This window comes from Dendrobates tinctorius, unplaced genomic scaffold, assembly GCF_039654945.1.
Source record: "Dendrobates tinctorius isolate UK_male_01 unplaced genomic scaffold, ASM3965494v1 ptg000140l, whole genome shotgun sequence".
Classification (NCBI taxonomy): domain Eukaryota; kingdom Metazoa; phylum Chordata; class Amphibia; order Anura; family Dendrobatidae; genus Dendrobates; species Dendrobates tinctorius.
In genome coordinates, this window is record NW_027361808.1 from 9073438 (window position 1) to 9094693 (window position 21256).

The window sequence follows — 21256 nt, forward strand, 5'->3', positions numbered from 1 at the left end:
GACTTTAGCTATCTTTCCCTTTGTTATGAGACCGTTCCTCTAGACATTGATTTTTAAAATGTAAGTGTTTATTTCTTAAATTAAAAGTAAAAATGGGGATAAAAACTTTGTAATATATCTTATTAGAGAAAAATTATTCTTTCTCCACTTATCAGTCACTTTGCTCCCACCCAGCACTGATCATTCTCAAAACTGCTGAAATCTGACTTCTGATCAGTCTGTGCTGAGATAAATTATACTTGCTGCTATAAATGGGCAGCAGAAAGAAATTGTAGTGAAACAAAAGCAGAAAAGCACATTGGAAATAGCTGGAGCTTCTAGTTCAGTGGGAAAAACTGCTAAAAATGCAGATGCAAGTCACGATGGCATGAAAGTGTTTCTAACGAATCACAGTTTGTTCTGAAAGGTCACCTGAAAATGCATTGATACCATTGGGAGTGTTTCACCTTTTTCTCTTAAGTGTCTGAAACATGTATAGTTTTACATAGTATTAGATGTAAAGTTTGTTGTTTAACTGTTTGATTTTAATTTGTAGAGAAAAGATTTGTCTACGTGTGTGTGTATACTAAAGTAAGGCATGTTAAATTGTTTCCTTCAGTTGAGTTTTTAATGCTGTGTATCTGCAGGTAATACCAATCCACTGTTAGGCTATAGTCACACGTTGCTTTTTTCCTACAGCAAAACCTGCTTTTTGTCACTAAAACTTGCTGCAAAAAAGCAGATTTTGCTTAGTTTTTGCTGCATTTTTTAATGCTTTTATTTATTCCTGCGTTATCAGGTTACATTTGTCTCTTGTGCATGCTGATAGCGTTTAGTGCCAAACAAAAATCTGATTCTACTTCATCAGGTCTTGACGCCAAAAATGCAGCAAAAACGATACGATGTTTTTTGTTTTTCCACTACCCATTGCTTTCAGTGGGTAAAATACGCTTGAAAAAATGCTGAGTGACATGCTCCAGTCTGCAAAACCCAAGGTTTCGCACAAAATACTGAGGGGGGAAAAAAAAACCAAACGGTGTGCATGAGATTTCTGAAATCTCTGAATTTCGTAAAATGCAACTGAAAATTTGCATAATAAACACATCAGAAAAAAGCTGAAAAAATGCAACGTGTGAACATAGCCTTACAGCAGTTTTGGGCATGTGTGAGAACTACCTGTAGTACAACACATGGGTGCAGAAATTCCCCACATACATTGTTACATAGACACACTGCATTCATTACATCTTTCAAAGCTTTCCTATATTGATGGGCTCCTACCTTTCATCCATGGCTATATTTTCTAAGCGAGACACCAGATGCAACTTAACCAGAAGATGTATTGCGTTGAATGTGATGTCTATCATCTACTGAAAGTTGGTAGTGCAGAATAAGGCCTTAGATGTCTATTTTTTTCATTAGCATTTTTGGATCTTAGTTTCCTCAATTTCTGGTCCTTGTGTCCGTTTTTACCATTGGTGTTTAATTGGTCATTTTGTTGTATGCAATAAAAAAAATCACAGCTTTTTCTACATTCCAAATGTTAAAAACAGAAAAAATTGATTCTCACCATAGACCAATAGGTTATGTGCACACATTGCTGGTTTTGCTGCATTTTTTCAGTGCAAATTTGTCAAAACTTGAAGGGTGTCCCGATGCCAACAAAATGAATGAGAATCCTGAAGTCTCATGCACACGTTTATATGTGACTTGTAGATTTGGTGCAGTTTTAAATTTGCAATGTGTCAATTCTTTTAGTGTTATTGCTGCAGATTTCACCCATATTAATGAGCGGAGAGAAAATCTGCTGCAAAAACGTATATTTTTGCCGCTATGTTTTTCTTGCCAAGAGATGCAGAAATTGTGCAGCATTTTCTGCACCAAATACTGAACATACCCTTATGGTTGCATGATTTATCTGTGAATGCGGAGAACATGTTACAAACGGACGTCTGAATGCGAGTATACTGGGGTTCGTCTAGGGCAGGGGTCCCCAACCGCAGGTCCGCGGCCCAGCACCGGGCCGCTGCAGTGCCCTTGCCGGTCCGCGGACACAAGGGGAGCCAGGGGCGGTCAGTGGCGTAGCGGGGGCGGCGCGCAGCAATTCTTAAACTGCGTGTAGCGGCGGGCAGGGAGCGATCAAGCAGCTCCGCTGCCTGCAAGAGAGAATAGCAGGAGCGGAGCTGCAAGGACCCTTCCAGCTTCCTGCCCGCCGCCCGCGCTTCCTGTCTCTGACTGACAGAGAGGAGCGCGCCGCTGCTGTGTGAGAGCGAGGAAGCGCGGGCGATGCTGCGACAGGTGGTAGGTGGTGTGTGTATGTATGTCTGTGTGTGTACATGTATGTCTGTGTGTTTGTGTAGGTGGAGCCTGGCCCTGGAGGAGATGGGGACATGAGGAGAAGACCGTGATGGGGAGAGAAGGCCATGAGGGGGTAATGGGAGAAGGCCATGATGCCTGGGGTGATGGGAGAAGGCCATGAGGGGGGTAATGGGAGAAGGCCATGAGGGGGTAATGGGAGAAGGCCATGATGCCTGGGGTGATGGGAGAAGGCCATGAGGGGGGTAATGGGAGAAGGTCATGAGGGGGTAATGGGAGAAGGCCATGAGGGGGTAATGGGAGAAGGCCATGAGGGGGTAATGGGAGAAGGCCATGAGGGGGTAATGGGAGAAGGCCATGAGGGGGTAATGGGAGAAGGCCATGATGCCTGGGGTGATGGGAGAAGGCCATGGGGGTGTAATGGGAGAAGGCCATGAGGGGGTAATGGGAGAAGGCCATGATGCCTGGGGTGATGGGAGAAGGCCATGAGGGGGGTAATGGGAGAAGACCATGATGCCTGGGGTGATGGGAGAAGGCCATGAGGGGGGTAATGGGAGAAGGCCATGAGGGGGGTAATGGGAGAAGGCCATGAGGGGGGTAATGGGAGAAGGCCATGAGGGGGGTAATGGGAGAAGGCCATGAGGGGGGTAATGGGAGAAGGCCATGAGGGGGGTAATGGGAGAAGGCCATGAGGGGGGTAATGGGAGAAGGCCATGAGGGGGGTAATGGGAGAAGGCCATGAGGGGGTGATTGGAGAAGACCATGATGCCGGTAATGGGAGAAGGCCATGATGCCTGGGGTGATGGGAGAAGACCATGATGCCGGGGGTGATGGGAGAAGACCATGATGCCTGGGGTGATGGGAGAAGACCATGATGCCTGGGGTGATGGGAGAAGGCCATGATGCCTGGGGTGATGGGAGAAGGCCATGAGGGGGGTAATGGGAGAAGGCCATGGGGGTGTAATGGGAGAAGGCCATGAGGGGGTAATGGGAGAAGGCCATGATGCCTGGGGTGATGGGAGAAGGCCATGAGGGGGGTAATGGGAGAAGACCATGATGCCTGGGGTGATGGGAGAAGGCCATGAGGGGGGTAATGGGAGAAGGCCATGAGGGGGGTAATGGGAGAAGGCCATGAGGGGGGTAATGGGAGAAGGCCATGAGGGGGGTAATGGGAGAAGGCCATGAGGGGGGTAATGGGAGAAGGCCATGAGGGGGGTAATGGGAGAAGGCCATGAGGGGGGTAATGGGAGAAGGCCATGAGGGGGGTAATGGGAGAAGGCCATGAGGGGGGTAATGGGAGAAGGCCATGAGGGGGGTAATGGGAGAAGGCCATGAGGGGGGTAATGGGAGAAGGCCATGAGGGGGTGATTGGAGAAGACCATGATGCCGGTAATGGGAGAAGGCCATGATGCCTGGGGTGATGGGAGAAGACCATGATGCCGGGGGTGATGGGAGAAGACCATGATGCCAGGGGTGATGGGAGAAGACCATGATGCCGGGGGTGATGGGAGAAGACCATGATGCCTGGGGTGATGGGAGAAGACCATGATGCCTGGGGTGATGGGAGAAGGCCATGAGGGGGGTAATGGGAGAAGGCCATGATGCCTGGGGTGATGGGAGAAGGCCATGAGGGGGGTAATGGGAGAAGGCCATGGGGGGGTAATGGGAGAAGGCCATGAGGGGGTAATGGGAGAAGGCCATGATGCCTGGGGTGATGGGAGAAGGCCATGAGGGGGGTAATGGGAGAAGACCATGATGCCTGGGGTGATGGGAGAAGGCCATGAGGGGGGTAATGGGAGAAGGCCATGAGGGGGGTAATGGGAGAAGGCCATGAGGGGGGTAATGGGAGAAGGCCATGAGGGGGGTAATGGGAGAAGGCCATGAGGGGGGTAATGGGAGAAGGCCATGAGGGGGGTAATGGGAGAAGGCCATGAGGGGGGTAATGGGAGACGGCCATGAGGGGGGTAATGGGAGAAGGCCATGAGGGGGGTAATGGGAGAAGACCATGATGCCTGGGGTGATGGGAGAAGGCCATGAGGGGGGTAATGGGAGAAGGCCATGATGCCTGGGGTGATGGGAGAAGGCCATGAGGGGGGTGATGGAGAGAAGGCATTGATGGGAGTGATGGGGTGAAGGCAATGATGGGGAGAAGGGAGTGATGGGGTGAAGGCAATGATGGAGAGATGGCAGTGATGGGGTGAAGGCAATGATGGAGAGATGGGGAGAAGGGGGTGATGGAGCACTCATTCAAAACCTATGGTGAGTTGAGTCACATTATAAATGTTATTTAATTATAAGTATGCACTGCTACACTACAACCGCGTCCATAGCCCCGCCCCCTTATGACCAAAGCCCCGCCCCTGCCACACCTCCATCCCCGCCCTACCGGGCCATGGAAGAATGGTCTTGCTTGAAACCGGTCCCTGGTGCAAAAAAGGTTGGGGACCACTGGTCTAGGGCACCAAGTTTTAGGTTTACTTATAGCTTCTTTTAAACATTATTTTACAGTTAGAATTATCAAAATCTAATGGTAAATTTTAAATCTGTGTTCTGATTCCCAGTTACATTCTGCAACATCACCCAGAGCTGCACTAACAGCTCAGGTAGCTCTGTGCTGTCATCTGACGTAGGATTACTGCATTATGGAAGTTTAACTTTGTTTGGTTATGTCAATACGCAGTGGCTACTCTTAATTACATCTGAATTTAGTTTGTAAAATTCCATGTTCACACTGGAGAAACAGTCCCAGATAGCTTTATGGAGCAGGTTTAATGCCTCAGACATTTTCTATAAACCTGCTACATATGAACATAACTTTGGCTATTTGAGGCCAGCTCATTTGTGTAGAATGTAACTGGATCAACAATAGGGATGATTCAGTGGCATTTATTAAACAAACTTTATCGCTTCATTGGGAGACACGGGTAACCATGAATGTATGCTGCTGCCACTAGGAGGCTTACACTATGCACAAAAATTTTCAGCGTTTTTCAGTAATTATTTCCCCTCTTTTTCCTCTTCTATGCCTTGGAGGGATACAGTGTAAGCAGTCACACTGTAGTCCCACTTAGAGACAGTGAGTATGGTATGGATTGACACCCCATATCCTCCTCTGTCTATCTGGCAGGACCCCAGTCCCTAACTCATCAAGAGTGTTCAGGTGATCCGAATTATTGTCCTGGCCCCCTATTCCCACCCACTCCTACCTCGCCTTCCTCACTTCTTTAGGCCCCGGCTTTTGTGTGGCCTACCCGCAACGATTACCTCCACTCCTTCCTTCACTCTTTATCGCGCAGGTTTTCTTCCTGTCCGGCGTGGACATGCACCCTCTCCTCTAGTGACACGGGGACTGCGTGCCCTTCCTTCACTTGAGGCCCGCCTGTTCGTCCCTGCGGCCAGCATCTGGGCATCGTTTTTTGTTTTTTTTTGTCAGGAGCCTCTCCAATCAGCCTTCCTGAGCCCTCTTCTCTACGTACTCTTGGCTACAATTTTCAGGACCTAAGGCTGGCTTCACACTTGCGTTTTTTAGCGCTGCGCCTCGTGCGCTATCATGCGCATTTCTCCCCTATCTTTAACATGGGTGCGCATGGTCTAGCGCATGCATGCGTTTGTATGCGTTTTCGTGTGCATGCGTTTTTTTGTAATGTGCGCCTAGGCGTGCCAGACGCAACCTGTTGCATTTTTGGTCCGTCCGATCTGTCTCAAAAAAACGCATGCGCACGGAATGCGCAAAAAAACAGCATTACAGTCTCTGGGGAACGCACGTGTACGCTAGGACATGGCCACGCATGTGTTTAAATTCGCATGCGTTTTTTGCTTTAACTTGGTGACAAACTGGTTAAATCGCATGCGCAAAAAAAGCAAACGCATGCGAAATGCATGATGCGTTTTTTTGCATGCGTTTGGTATGCGCACGAGGTGCAGCGCAAAAAACGCTAGTGTGAAACTAGCCTAAGCTCTGCTCTGCAGATTGACACTCAAACTCCCTTCTCTGTTCCCTAACCTCTGGCATAGTTAGTGCCCTCCTTTAGAATTAGACATGACAGACTATCAGCAATGGCCATAAGAGAGCTAGACAGGAGAGTCACTACAGATTCCCCTCTTGCTCCCTTTTCCCTCCAGGCCCATTTCGGCAAGTGGCTTCTTCAGTCGTCCACCCCAGACACGACAGCCGAGCCAATTTTAGATTTGAGGTCTGAAGGTGGACTCTGACCTGGGCTCTAACATAAGGGACATGGTCGAGAATCTCATTGTGGTGCTCGACTAGACTCTTAATATCAAGGATACCGGTACAGAGCCTGCAGAGCTGGCAGTGTCCTTCAGACGGACAAGACAAATCTCCTAAAGTTTTTGCCCACCATAAGGAATTTGAAGGGGTCTGTACTACAGAGAGGGAGCAGTCCAGCATCCTATACCACTTTGCTTCCGATCTCACTGAAAACTGGACTGTTTCTTCGGCTGTGGAATCCGGGTCTCCAGAATATCCACTAACACTGTCCTCCCCTTATGGACGGGGCACCTTTCAAGGACACCAATGACGGACTTTTAGTCTTTTGCCCACTTAGCCTTTGAAGTGACAGGTTCCACCCTATACCTTGCCTTTGCCACCACATGGGTATCAAAGTCTATATCTGCATGGGCTAAGCAATTCTATTTGGGCAACCTTGCGGACCAGATCTCACAAGTGGGGAAACATTTAGTGGCCGCCTCCTGTGCAGCTCAAGCATCCAGGAATATAGTTGTCATCCGCAGAGCCATGTAGCTAAAGGCATGGCAGGCAAACTTGTCTTCCAAGAAGTCTGATCAGTCTGCCCTTCCAGGGATCACGTCTGTAACACCCTCCTGGCGCCCTTGCAATGCAGATCCTCCAGGAGCAGGCCGAGGAGATTCTCCTCTGCATGAATCTTCGCTGCAACACATCATGTTCTTCAGGGGGACGCTTGGCTCGCCTCTGTCGATGATGCCGGTATCAGAGAGGTGGTATTTTCAAGATACAAAATAGAATTAATTTTGCGACCTCAAGATTGTTTTTTTTTTTTTCAAAGTCCGTTCCCCGTGGGCCCTTTCCCTGTTTTTTTTCGCAGCCCTTACCTCACTCCTACCCACAGATGTCATCGTTCCTGTCCCACTTTAGGAACATTTTATAGGTTTTTATTCAAATTTCTTTGTAGTTCGAAAGAAAGACTGGTCCATTCGACCCATCCTGGATCTCAAATTGCTGAACAAGAGTCTGTCTACGTCACTTCAAGATGGAATCTCTTCATTCAATAATTGCTTTCGAGGATTCTCATGAGTTCCTGTGTTCACTGGATATCCGATGCCTATCTCCGCGTCTCTTTTTCAGGATCATCAGAGATTCCTTCAGTTCGCGGTATAGCAGGAACACTTTCAGTTCTTTTCCATTCGACCTAGCAACCTCACTCAGAGTCTTTACAAATATTATGGTAGCGATGATGGCCATCTTACGAACCAGGGGTCCATCAATCTCGACACCCTGTCTCAGCTCATCTGGATTGTCAACAGGTCCAAATCTTGTCTCGTCTTCCGACCCAGGGTCTGATTTTCCTGGGCATGCTTTTTCAACACCCTTTAGGCATTCTCCCTAAGGAAAAGAGGGCAGCCCTCCAACGGGGGGTTCGCCCTCTTCAGACCCTGCAAACTCCGCCCCTTTTCTTGGCCATGGCAGTTCTGTGCAGGATGGTAGCTGCTGTGAAGGAGATACCCTTTGTTCAGTTTTGCACTAGGCCACTTCAGCAGACCGTCCTGTCTTGATGGAACAGGTCTATTTTGTCCGGTTCTTGATTCAAGTCAGGGCGTCCCTAAACTGGTAACTGTCCCCCCTGCTCATTCTCCAGGGTCAGTCCTTTCTTCCTATCCACTGGTAGGTGGTTACAATAGATGCCAGTTTCCTCGAATGGGGAGCGGTCTTCCATAACCTCACAGTTCTGGGCTGTTGGTCGTCAAGAGACTTCGCTGCCAATTAACATCTCCTTTTCCACTGGCAGGATCTTGTCAGGGGCCTACTGGTGTGTGTCCAGACAGACAACACCACGACTGTGCAAAACAGTAGCCGCGGAGACACCATCACATGTTTCCCAACGCAAGCAATGACCAGCCAGGTCTTTCCCCGGGAAGGAACAACCACGGGAAGGGCAGTCTCCAATGAAGGAAACCACCTATGCCAAAACATGGTATCCATCCACAGACAGCTGTTTCGGGGTATTGCCCCTCATCAGTGTGGAGTAGGAAACTGGCTGGTAGGAGCAATGCCTAACACCACGACTGTGGCATATATTAACCACCAGGGAGGGACTCTTGAGTTATTTGGCTTTGATCAAAGTTTCAAAGATCCTTGTCTGGGCAGAGAACATGGTTCCGGCAAAATCGGCAGTGCACATTCCCAGCTTAGACAATTCACACTCACCTTGAGAAAGACACCTTGAGTGTTGGAACGCGTGGGTCTTTCCATGCCACTTGTCTGCTTACCGGTCTGACTGCTGCACATGGGTGACGGGGCAACCATGGTCTGACATTTTACTGGACTGAGCTGCGGTGATGTATTATCCTGCTGACTGTTTGCAAACTCAGGACTGTTTTAGTATATCATGTGCTTTAGTATTCCATCTTAGCATATGTAAAGCACCATGTGTTAGGTCCGGATTTTTGTTTATTTTTTGCTTATTTTGTCTTATTTTGTTTAAATTTTTATATTTTTTCCATATTAGAAGACCTATCCCAGCAGCATACTGGTGTTATGTGTATATCCACATGTTATTTATTCATTTGTTAAGCAGACGGTGGTTATATTAGTATCATGATTTTTGATTGTGGGGGCTACGCTTGTGTCAGTCCCTAGTCATGTTTTTAAGTGTTTTTAATGTGTGTAGTGTTTCATGGCTTTGTGTACAATAAAGTATATTTTTCTATATTTACTGGTACTAAGTGTGGTGATCCTAAAATAGTCTCTTGCATTGCTTTCTTTACTTATGGTACAATTTTTTGTATGCAATTCAGTGATCCCAGAGGGGTTTATTTCCCCTATTATTTAATGATGGTGCCCACCTAATCCCTCTATAGGCTTAGACAGTTGGGCCGCCGACTTTCTCAGCTAGGATCTTGCAGCAGGAGAATGGTCTTTGCATCAGGATGTCTTCCTCAGATTTGTCTATGGTGGGGCACTATGGACGTGGATCTCATGGCCTTCAAGATGAAGCGAAAGGTTCCACAGTTCGTCTCCAGGTCCCGCGATCCTCTCGCGACAGGCGGCGACGCCCTGGTCTCGATTTGCTTTTTCCTTTTTTCCCCCCACCTCTTTCCATTCTTCCCAGACTGTTGAAGATCAAAGCGGAAGGAGTGCCAGGTTATCCTAATAGCTCCACATTGGCCCAGGAGGGCCTGTTATGCCGAGGTCATCAATCTGCTCTCAGATGTCCCTTGAAGACTATCAGAAAGACCAGGTCTCCTTTTTCAGTCACATCTTCCACCAGAATTCCCGGCCTCTCAATTAGATTGGGTGGTTGTTGAGGCTGTGATTCTGAGAGTCCGGGCTTTTGGAGCGAGATTCGAACCATGATTCGGCTCGGAAGCCGTCATAGTCTCAAATCTGTCGGACCTGGAAAGATTTTTTTCAATGGTGTGAGACTCCTCACACCGAGACAATGAATTTCTCTTTCTTGTTCTGGCCTTTCTCCAATCGGGGCTTGGTGCAGGTCTATCTCTCAGTTCGTTCAAGAGCCAAGTCTCTACATTGTCCATTCTTTTCCAAAGGAACTTAGCCTCTCGTTCTCAGGTCAGTACCTTTCTTCAAGGGTGGCTAATGCAGCTCCTCTTTATCATCCCCCAGTAGATGCCTGGGACCTCAACCTAGCTCTGGAGGCACTTGGGAGTCCCCCCTTTGAGTTGCTCAGAGACGTGTCTGTGTTCTTTCTGACTCCATATAGTATAATCCATATAGTATAAAGCAAACCCATAAATAAATAAATACATCCAATACTGACCTCTCCTCCTGGTTCCTCTGCTGCTCCAAGCGCCCACACATCTCCTGGACAGCGGGAGCTGAGATGTGACGTTATCATCCCCGCTGTCAGTGTCTGCGTCAGGGCTGTGGAGTCGGTAAGCCACAGTTGCGACTCCGACTCCTGGATTTTATCAGGCTCCGACTCCGACTCCTTCATAAATGGCCAATTCATAACAAATTTACTGTTGTAAAATATTAAACATCGTGCTTATTCAGTTTCTCACCATCATATAAGTAATCAGACCACTTAGAGCAAAAACTACATATATTAGAATACAATTAGAATATAGCAAATAACTTTTATAAACTTTTATAAACTGTAAGTAAATATGCAATAAACACTTTTATGCAGTTAATAAGAAGAAATCTATAAATTTGTCCTCAGAAAAAGTATTGCCTCTGTCAGATCCTCCTTCATGGATGCCCTCAAATCTGATCTAATTATTTTGAGAGCAGAGAACAACCTCTCTACACTAACTTGTGTTGGTGGCAAAGCAGTAACCACTCGGGCAACATCTCTGACAATGTCAGGATACAGAGGAATCGCTTGTTGCACTGTTTTTTTTGATGAACGGTCAAATTTCTCAATTTCTTTTAATGCACATGAAAAATTCTGTTGAAATGTACTGGCTGTGTTCCTTGATGGGGATGACTCTTCTATGCGGGAACGCTTTGCACGGTCCTTGTGATCCAAATATTTTTCGAAATTAAATTCTTCATCAGTTGATGATGAGGGTGAAGATGTGGCAGGACGACCAAATTCTTCTTGTTCCTCCTGACTGTTCTGCAACCCTTTCATCCTTACTGATATTTCAAACAGAGCTTCTTTTCCTTTACTTAGCTGTTGATCATCTAGAAGAATCCGATGCATTGGGTCTACATAAACAGCTGCCAAAAGAATGTTATTTTGTAATAGTAGCTCCTCTCTCCATTTCATTGATGTAGCAATGCCACTTGCAATTAACCCTCCTCTTTGGGACAGGCGAAACATCAGGTTCTTCCACTCCTTTAAGAAAATACCTGGAGTTAAGTCCTCTGCTTGTAATTTTTTAGTCACTGTAAATGGGTGCTCTAGAAATTTTTCCAGCTCAGTCACCTGATTCCACTGACTTTCATTTAGCGTCAGTTGAGGGTTAGCCATGTCTACAAGAAAGGTTTTCAGTTCAACCAAGCGCTGAATCATTAAGTAAGTACTGCCCCATCGTGTGGCTTGATCAATAATTGCCTCTTTTCCAGCACGTCTCTTCAAAAGTTAGTCAACTTTAGGGGTTCTGGCAACAGTAGCCAATTTTCTCACCTTGCCAATCAGTGCAGCAGCATGTCCTTCTTGCAGACTGTCTCTTATAGCCAGCTGTAGCGTATGCACAATACAGCGCATGTGATGAATGAAAGAACATATTGACACAGTTTCAACAAGATCATCTAAACTATCATGTTGCTGTTCATCTGAAGCAACTTCAGTTTGCGCCTCAGTTACAATACTGTGTTCCTCTATTTCAAACATTTCTGTGTCTGTGGACCCAGAATGTTGTTCTAGCTGCTGGTCACCATCATTACTCTCATTCATTAGCTTAATAGTACTTATCATATTTGAAACATTGTCAGTTACGACAGAACTTGCTCTTTAAGTTCATAGTCTTGCAGAACCTTTTCCACCAAGACCTGGAGAAACTCACTGGTGTGATGAGCTTTGGTGTCTTTTACTGCCAATGTCTTGGTAACTATTTCATTTTTGTCACAAACAAATCGGACATTGATGGCAAAATAGTTCACTCTGTGACGTGTGCAGGCATCCATTTTAAGAAACAGAAAGCGTCCCTTGAGAGTTTTTTTAAGTTCTTCCTTTTGTTTAAAAGCTTCTTCGATTACTAATTTTCTAATACTCTCTCTCTCTCCAGAGAAACACCAAGCTTGCGGGCCATTTCCCCATTCAGACACATAAAAGCTGGTCGTGAAAATAATGAAATAGGCACACTATCCTTTACAACAAGCTCTATGATCTGTTTTTTAAATGTATCTACTGTCACTGTCACAGTAACTTTGTCACTGACAAAATATCTTGCAACTGATGGCTGCAAAGTTCTCTGCTCCTTTGTTTGGCTGGAAGAGCTGGGCACTGGTTCATTGGTTTGGATGCAGTCTTTCTCATCCACTGCTTTCAGTACTTCTGGATGAAAGCGCTGTAAATGTCTCTTTAGATTAGAAGCTCTGGTAGGTGCATTTTTATCTTTGCCTGAATATGCACTCATCTTGGCTTCACAGCATTTGTTTTCGTCTGGATCATTTGTCATACACTGACAGACATGATGTTTTCTATCTTGAGTGATGGTGAAATGTTCAAATACAGCTGATTTAATGTGATGCTTCTTTGACATTCTCAGGTTTTTAATTCTGCATTCACAATCCAAATGACAATTGTTTTTCCTAAAAACAATTGTACAAAATTATTGCCAGGTCGTACAACTGATATAGTGGTCAGTAATACTGTTATTATTCCTCATGTACTCACAGTTAACTGATGCAAAGTTTGTTGAAAGGATAATACTTCTTACAGTCTTCCTCTTCTGAGTAGCAGGCAGCTGTGAGATGCTTGGAAGACGCACACCTAGTATGATCTAGTCTAGAGGAGGAGCTTTACTACTAAGAATTTGCAACACATTTTCACTTTCAGTTTCATACATTGTAAGTAGGGGGGTTGGGGCAGCATGAGGTTAACCAAGTATAAGATTAGATAAGGGCAGTGGAGAACAGTGACACACAAGAAGTAAGAAATGTCTCTATCTCCAGCAGAACTGCTTATCACTGTTGTTCATAGTTTGATAGAACATATATATTTGAGTAACATTTATGAAATTCATATGAAAGTTCAATTATGAAATATTAATACATTTTTTTTAAAGCTGGAGTCGGTACATTTCTTCCGACTCCAACCAAAACTAACTCCGACTCCACGACTCCGACTCCACAGCCCTGGTCTGCGTAAGGGACGTCAGACACTGAGAGGGGGAGAGGGAGCTTGTCGCTCCTGCTCTCTTCATTGAGGTCCAGTGTATTGGCATCCAGCTGATGCAGTTGAACTTGCAATGACAGGCGGGAGTCCCACTGCTGGTACCGGGGCCCCTCCCCCCCAACACCCCGCCTGCTCAGGGGGCCCATAGTGGCCAGGTGGCAGTGTAAGGGGATCGAGCTTCCCTGTCGTGTCGCACAACGTAACTGTATAGGCGCGCTGTGCACGCCAATACAGTTACAGTAGCGTAGATACGCCCTGTATGTCCCCCAACGAAGGCGGCGAGAAACAGATTTTACTGTGAGTAACCGAATATCCTGTTTCTCGTTCGCCTTATTGGGGACACAGAGACCATGGGTGTATGCTGCTGCCACTAGGAGGCTGACACTATGCACAAAAAAAGTTAGCTCCTCCTCCGCAGTGTACACCCCACCGACCGGCAGGGAATTCCTCAGTTTAGCTTAGTGTCAGTAGGAGGTGGACACAGGTCTTTGATTAGACCCATATCTACCTCGATGTGCGTCGTTCCTTTTCAGGTTCTGGAGGGATACAGTGTGAAGAGTCACAGCTGTACTCCCACAAAGAGACTGAGTACGGAGTGTACTGCCACCCCGTATCCTCATAGGTCTCTACGGCGGGACCAAGAGCTCAGCACGGATGCGTGCCAGCGATCCAGATGGTCCTCGCTCCCCGTCTCCCACCCACTCGCCCACCAGAGCCTGTCGGTCTGGATGAGACGCGGACACTACAGAAGACAGACAGCGTGGGATATTGAGGTACCTTTATTGATTGCCAGACGGAGGTAAGTATGGGGGCCGAGTCACGTCCTCCTCATCCCTAGATGGGCATCTCGGCGGCTCCAATCTTATTCAAAGCGGCCACTGCAGCCGCCGCAATTACTCCTGGCCCTGGCGTCAGAAGGGGCCTTGCCCGGCGTTTTCCCCCCGCCTTCAGTCCTGGGCCCAGCAGATGGCAACGGCGCTCTGCAGAGCGGTTGCCGCGGCAGCGCTGCGGGACCTCCGCGCTGACAGGCGGCCACCGCTATTAATTTGGGCCCCGGCTTCATTTCGGGCCTTCTGCATCGTGGCCACGCCCCCCGCCCCTTTCTTCTAAGCGGGCTTCTCTCCCGCCCGTTCCAGGCCCTCCCACCGCCTCCTTCTAGCACCACAGCCTATTCTTGGCCAGCGGGCGGTGCCTCCTTCAGCCTGGCAGTTAACGCCGCCCTTCTTCTTCCCCTGGAAGCGCGCGTTCTCCCATTCCTCTCAGGCGGTCACCATCTTCCCAGCCTGTCAGCCGGACACCGTTCTGTCAGCCGGATATCGCTCTCTGGGACCGTCAGCCGGATTTCGCTCTGACCTGCAGACAAGCCGGATAGCATTGTCTCTGGAGACACCGGACTGTGAGTAGCGCTGCATCTGCAGACTGACACCCTCCTCTGCCTTCTGTCCCCCAACCTTCCGGCACTACCTCAGTTATCACTATGTCTAACTCTAAATCTGATCGTGCCCGCTCTACGGCTCCCCCCTGCACTCTAGTCAAGTACTTTGCGTGCTCTTCTTGCAATCGCAAACTTCCCTCAGGTCAGTCCACTCCCCTCTGCCTGGACTGTAGCAATCCAATTCAGACTGATGCCGCCCATGAGCCATCTATGTCCCCATGTGAGAGTGAACCCCCCATGCCTGGCTGGGCTTCATCTTTCTCAATCAGTGGCAGACCTCACCAGGGTGTCTCAGTCCCTGGTAGCCGCTCTGGATAAGTTGCCCCTGGACACTTCTGCAGGGTCCAGCAGGCCTCAAGAGATTCCGTCTGTGTCAGCCAGCGTTAGTCGCTAAAGACCCAGGCAGGATCTCCAGCCGGAATTCTCCCCTCGTCCCATCTCACCGCATAGTCCGTCTCAGCAGCCTCCTTCCCGGGCCTCCTCTCCCGAGTCAGGTGAAGGGTTCTCGGACAGGTCTTCTGAGGGGATTTTAGAGCTGGATTCGAACCAGGATGTGAACATGAAGGTTACGGTGCAGAACCTCATTGCAGCGATTCACCAGACCTTCGAGATTGCTGACCCCCCTGCGAAATCCTCAGATCAGGAGGTTTCGTTCAGACGGGCGGAAACACCCTCCAGGGTATTTCCTTTCCGTTCCGAGTTTGGAAAGATTTTTACCAGGGAAAGACAAGATCCGACCAGACGCTTTCAAAGAGGAAAGCGTCTCGGAGTACTGTACCCGTTTGCTAAAGAGCTCACGGACAACTGGGCTGCTTCTCCCTCGGTGAACCCGCCCGTGTCCAGATTTTCTAATAACACGGTTCTCCCGCTTTCAGGCGTGGCGGCTCTAAAGGATTCTAATGATAGGATTATAGAATCCCTAGCTAAATCCGCCTTCGAAGCGGCTTCAGCGACGGTATGTCCAAGCTTTGCTTCGTCTTGGGCAGCAAAAGCCATAGCGACTTGGGCAGAGGATCTTCGTCAGGGCATCCTAGATAAAGCACAGCCAGGGCGATTGGCCGATCTCGCCAATCAGATTTCCCATGCGGGGGATTATCTGCTTTCTGCTTCTTTGGATGCCGCATCCTGCGCGGTTCAGGCGGCAAGCAACGTTGTGGCAATCCGACGTACAATTTGGCTCAAGGCCTGGCAGGCGGACTTGTCTTCTAAGAAGTCTCTTACTAATCTGCCTTTTCAGGGAGTACGCCTCTTTGGATCCCAATTGGACCAGATTATTAAGGACGCCACCGGAGGCACGAGTTCCCTTCTCTCTCAGTCTAAGCCTCGCAGACCTCCACTAAGGCGTCAGTTTCGACCCTTTCGGGCTTTCCACCGTTTCAATACGGCGGAGAACCCATCCAACCAACAAAGACCGCAGGCGCGCCAGGATAGAAAGTTTCCTTCAGACCCACTCCTTCCTGGAGATCCCACTCTTCCCAGGGCAGAACATCCAGATCCAGGTCTGGACGGTCTACATCTGCATGACTATCGTCGGACTCCCGAGGGTCCCTTCCGATTGGGAGGTCGACTTCTCTTCTTCAGGGACATTTGGCTGGCCTCAGTAGAGGACGCTTGGGTCAGGGAGGTTGTATCGTCAGGATACAAGATAGAGTTTGTTTCTCTTCCACCAAATCGTTTCTTTGAATCCCGTCCTCCAAAGGATCCAGCCTTGATTCCGGGGTTCTTTACGGCCATCACCTCTCTCCTCAGTTCCGGGGTGATTGTGCCCGTTCCCGTCTCGGAGCGCTTCACAGGATTTTATTCAAACCTTTTTGTGGTGCCGAAAAAAAGGCGAGTCAGTCCGACCCATCTTTGATCTCAAGCTTCTCAACAAGAGAGTACGCCTTCGCCACTTCCGGATGGAGTCGGTTCGTTCGGTAATTGCTTCCATGGAGGAGCAGGAATTCATGTGTTCAATAGACATCCAAGATGCCTATCTACATGTTCCCATATTCTCCGGACATCAGAAGTTCCTGCGGTTTGCGATTCGCCAGGAACATTACCAGTTCGTCGCGCTGCCCTTCGGTCTCGCCACCGCACCCAGAGTCTTCACGAAGATCATGGCTGCGCTGATGGCCTTGTTGAGGATCAGGGGTCTCGTTCTTTTTCCGTACCTCGACGATATTCTGATCAAAGCTTCCTCTTTTCAACAGGCTCGCCTAAGTTTGACGATCGTCCTAGACACCCTTTCCAATTTCGGGTGGATCGTCAACAGGAAAAAGTCTTGTCTGATTCCTTCTCAACGTCTTGTGCTTCTGGGCCTACTGTTCGACACGCGTCGGTCAAGGGTCTTTCTCCCACGAGAGAAGATTCTTTCCCTGCAGCAGGATGTACGATCGCTGCAGACCACACGATTTCCGTCCCTTCGAACAGCTATGAGGTCCTGGGAAAGATGGTGGCGGCGATAGAGGCAGTTCCCTTTGCCCAATTTCACGCCAGACCTCTCCAGCACGCCATTCTGTCGAGGTGGAACTGGTCGGCTCTGTCCCTGGATCGCCCTGTACGTCTTTCATGCCGGGTCAAGCGGTCACTCAACTGGTGGTTGACGTCACCTCTTATCCACTTGGGTCAGTCTTTTCTTCCCATTCACTGGCAGATTGTAACAACGGATGCCAGCCTCCTCGGCTGGGGTGCAGTGTTCCGCCATCACACTGTTCAGGGTCGTTGGTCGACTCAGGAATCGGCTCTGCCGATCAACGTCCTAGAGATACGAGCGATCCATCTGGCTCTCGTCCACTGGGAGAGGCTCCTCAGGGGTCTGCCAGTCCGGATTCAGACAGACAGTGCCACAGCGGTGGCATATGTCAACCGCCAAGGAGGGACACGGAGTGTCTCAGCCCTGGCAGAAGTGTCCAAGATCCTTCAGTGGGCAGAGATTTCGGTACCGACAATCTCCGCGGTACACATTCCCGGTGTAGACAACTGGGCCGCCGACTTTCTCAGCCGCGAGGGTCTCGCAGCAGGAGAGTGGTCCCTACATCCGGAGGTCTTTCTTCAGCTCTGCAGTCGTTGGGGAACCCCGGACGTAGATCTGCTAGCTTCTCGCCTCAACAGGAAGGTCCCACAGTTTGTATCCAGAGCTCGAGATCCTCTCGCAGTGGGCGCCGACGCTCTGGCCATTCCTTGGTCACAGTTCGAGCTCCCCTACCTGTTTCCTCCCCTGCCTCTTCTTCCCAAGCTGTTGAAGAAGATCAAAGCAGAAGGAATTCCAGTCATTCTCATCGCCCCGAATTGGCCCAGAAGGTCTTGGTTCGCGGACATTGTCAACCTTCTCGCGGACGCCCCCTGGAAGCTTCCAGACAGGGCAGATCTGCTGTCTCAAGGTCCGATTTGCCACCCCAATTCTCGGCCGTTCAATTTAACGGCGTGGCTGTTGAGACCGAGGTTTTGAAACGAGCAGGATTCTCCGGTTGTGTAATTCATACCATGATCCGAGCCAGGAAGACATAATCTTCCAAAATTTACTACCGTACTTGGAAGGCCTATTTCACTTGGTGTGAGGCCAATAACATCGCGCCTATGTGCTTTTCGCTCCCTTCCGTTCTGGCGTTTCTTCAGGCAGGGCTGGATGCGGGGCTTGCTCTCAGTTCCTTGAAGGGTCAAGTTTCGGCGCTGTCCATTTTATTTCAGAAGACTTTGGCCTCCCGCCCTCAGGTCAAAACCTTTCTTCAGGGCGTGGCTCACACGGCTCCTCCGTATCGAGCGCCCGTGGATCCATGGGATCTTAATCTGGTTCTTGAGGTTCTGCAAGGTTCTCCCTTTGAACCGCTCAGAGAAGTCTCCCTTTCCCTTCTCACCTGGAAGGTAGCCTTTCTGGTGGCAATCACCTCCATCCGGCGCGTGTCGGAATTGGCGGCTCTTTCTTGCCGCTCTCCTTTTCTGGTACTTCACCAGGACAAGGTAGTTCTGCGGCCTCCCCCCTCTTTTCTTCCGAAGGTGGTGTCCTCCTTTCACCTCAATGAGGATATTGTTCTGCCGTCCTTCTGTCCTAGTCCAACTCATCCTCGGGAGCGGTCCCTGAACAAGCTGGATCTGGTCAGGGCGATGAAAGTCTATCTGTCTAGGACGTCTTCCTTGCGAAAGACACTCTCTTTTCGTCATTCCAGATGGGGCGCGGAAAAGTCACCCGGCTTCCAAGGCTACTATTGCTCGCTGGATCAGATCGGCAATTTTGGAGGCCTACAGGGTTAAGCATCGAGTGGCCCCTCCGGGGATCAGAGCGCACTCTACCCGGGCAGTGGGTGCTTCCTGGGCGGTACATCACAGAGCCTCCGTGCTGCAGCTTTGCAAAGCGGCAACCTGGTCTTCGGTTCACACGTTTGTGAAATTCTACAGGGTCCACACCTACGCTTCGGCGGACGCCAGCCTAGGTAGAAGGATTCTGCAGGCAGCGGTGGTGAGTCCACTGGCCTGATGGAAGTTTGTTTCCCACCCCAGGGACTTCTTTGGGACGTCCCATGGTCTCTGTGTCCCCCAATAAGGCGAACGAGAAAACAGGATTTTTGGGTTGCTTACCGTAAAATCTGTTTCTCAGAGCCTTCATTGGGGGACACAGCACGCTCCCATGTTCTACAACTCCTGTTCTTACTTTGGTTGATTTGGTTACAGTTGAGTTGTTCTGTTTTCAATCTGTTCTGTTACTTCTCCTACTGCTTTCTCACTAACTGAGGAATTCCCTGCCGGTCGGTGGGGTGTACACTGCGGAGGAGGAGCTAACCTTTTTTTGTGCATAGTGTCAGCCTCCTAGTGGCAGCAGCATACACCCATGGTCTCTGTGTCCCCCAATGAAGGCTCCGAGAAACAGATTTTACGGTAAGCAACCCAAAAATCCTGTTTTTTCATATGTTGTCAACAATGGGTGAACATTTTTTTTTTTTTTTTTTTTTAAATCTTGTCATGTCCACCAAATAGACTAGAAAAAAAGCAAATGTGTTGCTGCTTTTATATATTTCGGTCTTTGTGCTTCAAAGGCACATTTTTAGCTTTCCAGTACTTTAAAAAAAACAAAGACATAATTGTAACAATAACTGAACAGCTATTTCTTGTGTAATGATCTTCTATTTGTTCCCTCTGCAGCTGAGCAAACCACTGTACTAACTATTTCTCCAACTGAAACACCGGCTCCAATAGATTCAGAGTACGTGTTTTCTCCACCATCTATAAGGACAAGGAGGACAAGGACAAAACTCTCTACCAATGTAACGCAGGAAGAAAAGGTCTAATATAATTTTTCTATGTTGCTGGGCATTTCTTTACTTTATACATTACATAAAATTTTAAGCCCTAATTACGCATTTCCCTAATTTTCAGGACGTAACTGTTAAGGAGTCACATGAACCGATAGCTCACATTCCTGACACACCAGTAGTAAAGCGACTGAAAGGCAGACCTTCAAAATGCAGAGTAAAGAAAGACCAGTAAGTATTTTTTTTTTTCTTCTTGATTTAGGTAAAATCATCTAACATGTTACATATATACACACTTTTGGGCCCGATTCATCGATGTGTTTACGCCAGAATTCTGCCTCAAAATACCTTTTGATGTCACAAAATTTTTGTTCAATATGAAGTTGCATTAAACTTCTTGAACTTCTGCAGTTTTCACACCAGTTTCATCCATCTACGCCAATATACTCAGAACTGGAGAGAGACAGAACATCGAAACACCTTCTTGACAAATGCATTAAAAGTTACTCATGCCTTACTGCAGAAATATTACTCTAATTTCTAGCTGGAAAATATAATATAATATGAAAATATAGCCCTGCTCTGTGTAGCGCAGACGATCGGTTGATTGCAGCTTATAGTCTCCCATGGAGACTATTGAAGCAAGTGTAAAGTTTTTAAAAAACATCCCCATTCAAATTAAAACCATGAAAAAAAAATCTTGTTTTGTTTTGCTGCGTTCAGACACGCCCGATCTATCAAAATATAAAAAGAATTTGATTGGTAAAAGCGTGACAAGAAAAAAAAATTAGTACGTCAGTTACGTTTGTTTGGTTGCCGCGACATTGCATTAAAATGCAATAGCGGGCGATCAAAAGATCTACCCCAAAAGGTATCAGTGGAAACATTAGCTCAGTGCGCAAGAAATAAGCCTTCACCCAGTCCCCAGATCACGAAAAATGGAGATGCTACGGGTCTCGGAAAATGGTGACCTTTTTGTTTTCTGAAGTGTTTATTTCTGTTAATGTTGATGATTATGGCTTACAGCCAATGAAAACCCAAAAGTCATTATCTCAGTAAATTAGAATAATTAACAAAAAACACCTGCAAAAGCTTCCTAAGCATTTAAAAATGTCCCTTAGTCTATTTCAGTAGGCTCCAATCATAGGGAAGACAGCTGACTTGACAGATGTCTAGAAGGCAGTCATTGACACTCCACAAGGAGGGTAAGCCGCAAAAGGTCATTGATAAAGAAGCTGGCTGTTCAGAGTGCTGTATCCAAGCATATTAATGGA

The 21256-nt window shown here is 48.0% G+C and overlaps 1 protein-coding gene across 3 annotated transcripts in view; it reads left to right on the forward strand.

The window, feature by feature from the left end:
* The window catches only part of AHCTF1 (AT-hook containing transcription factor 1), a 258110-nt gene that overhangs the window by 234399 nt on the left and 2455 nt on the right, over positions 1-21256 (forward strand). For all 3 annotated transcript variants that reach the window (XM_073545122.1, XM_073545119.1, XM_073545120.1), the window contains exons 34-35: positions 19873-20012; positions 20107-20213. In XM_073545122.1, the coding sequence (XP_073401223.1) occupies positions 19873-20012; positions 20107-20213 (247 nt within the window). The remainder of the gene's footprint in view (positions 1-19872; positions 20013-20106; positions 20214-21256) is intronic.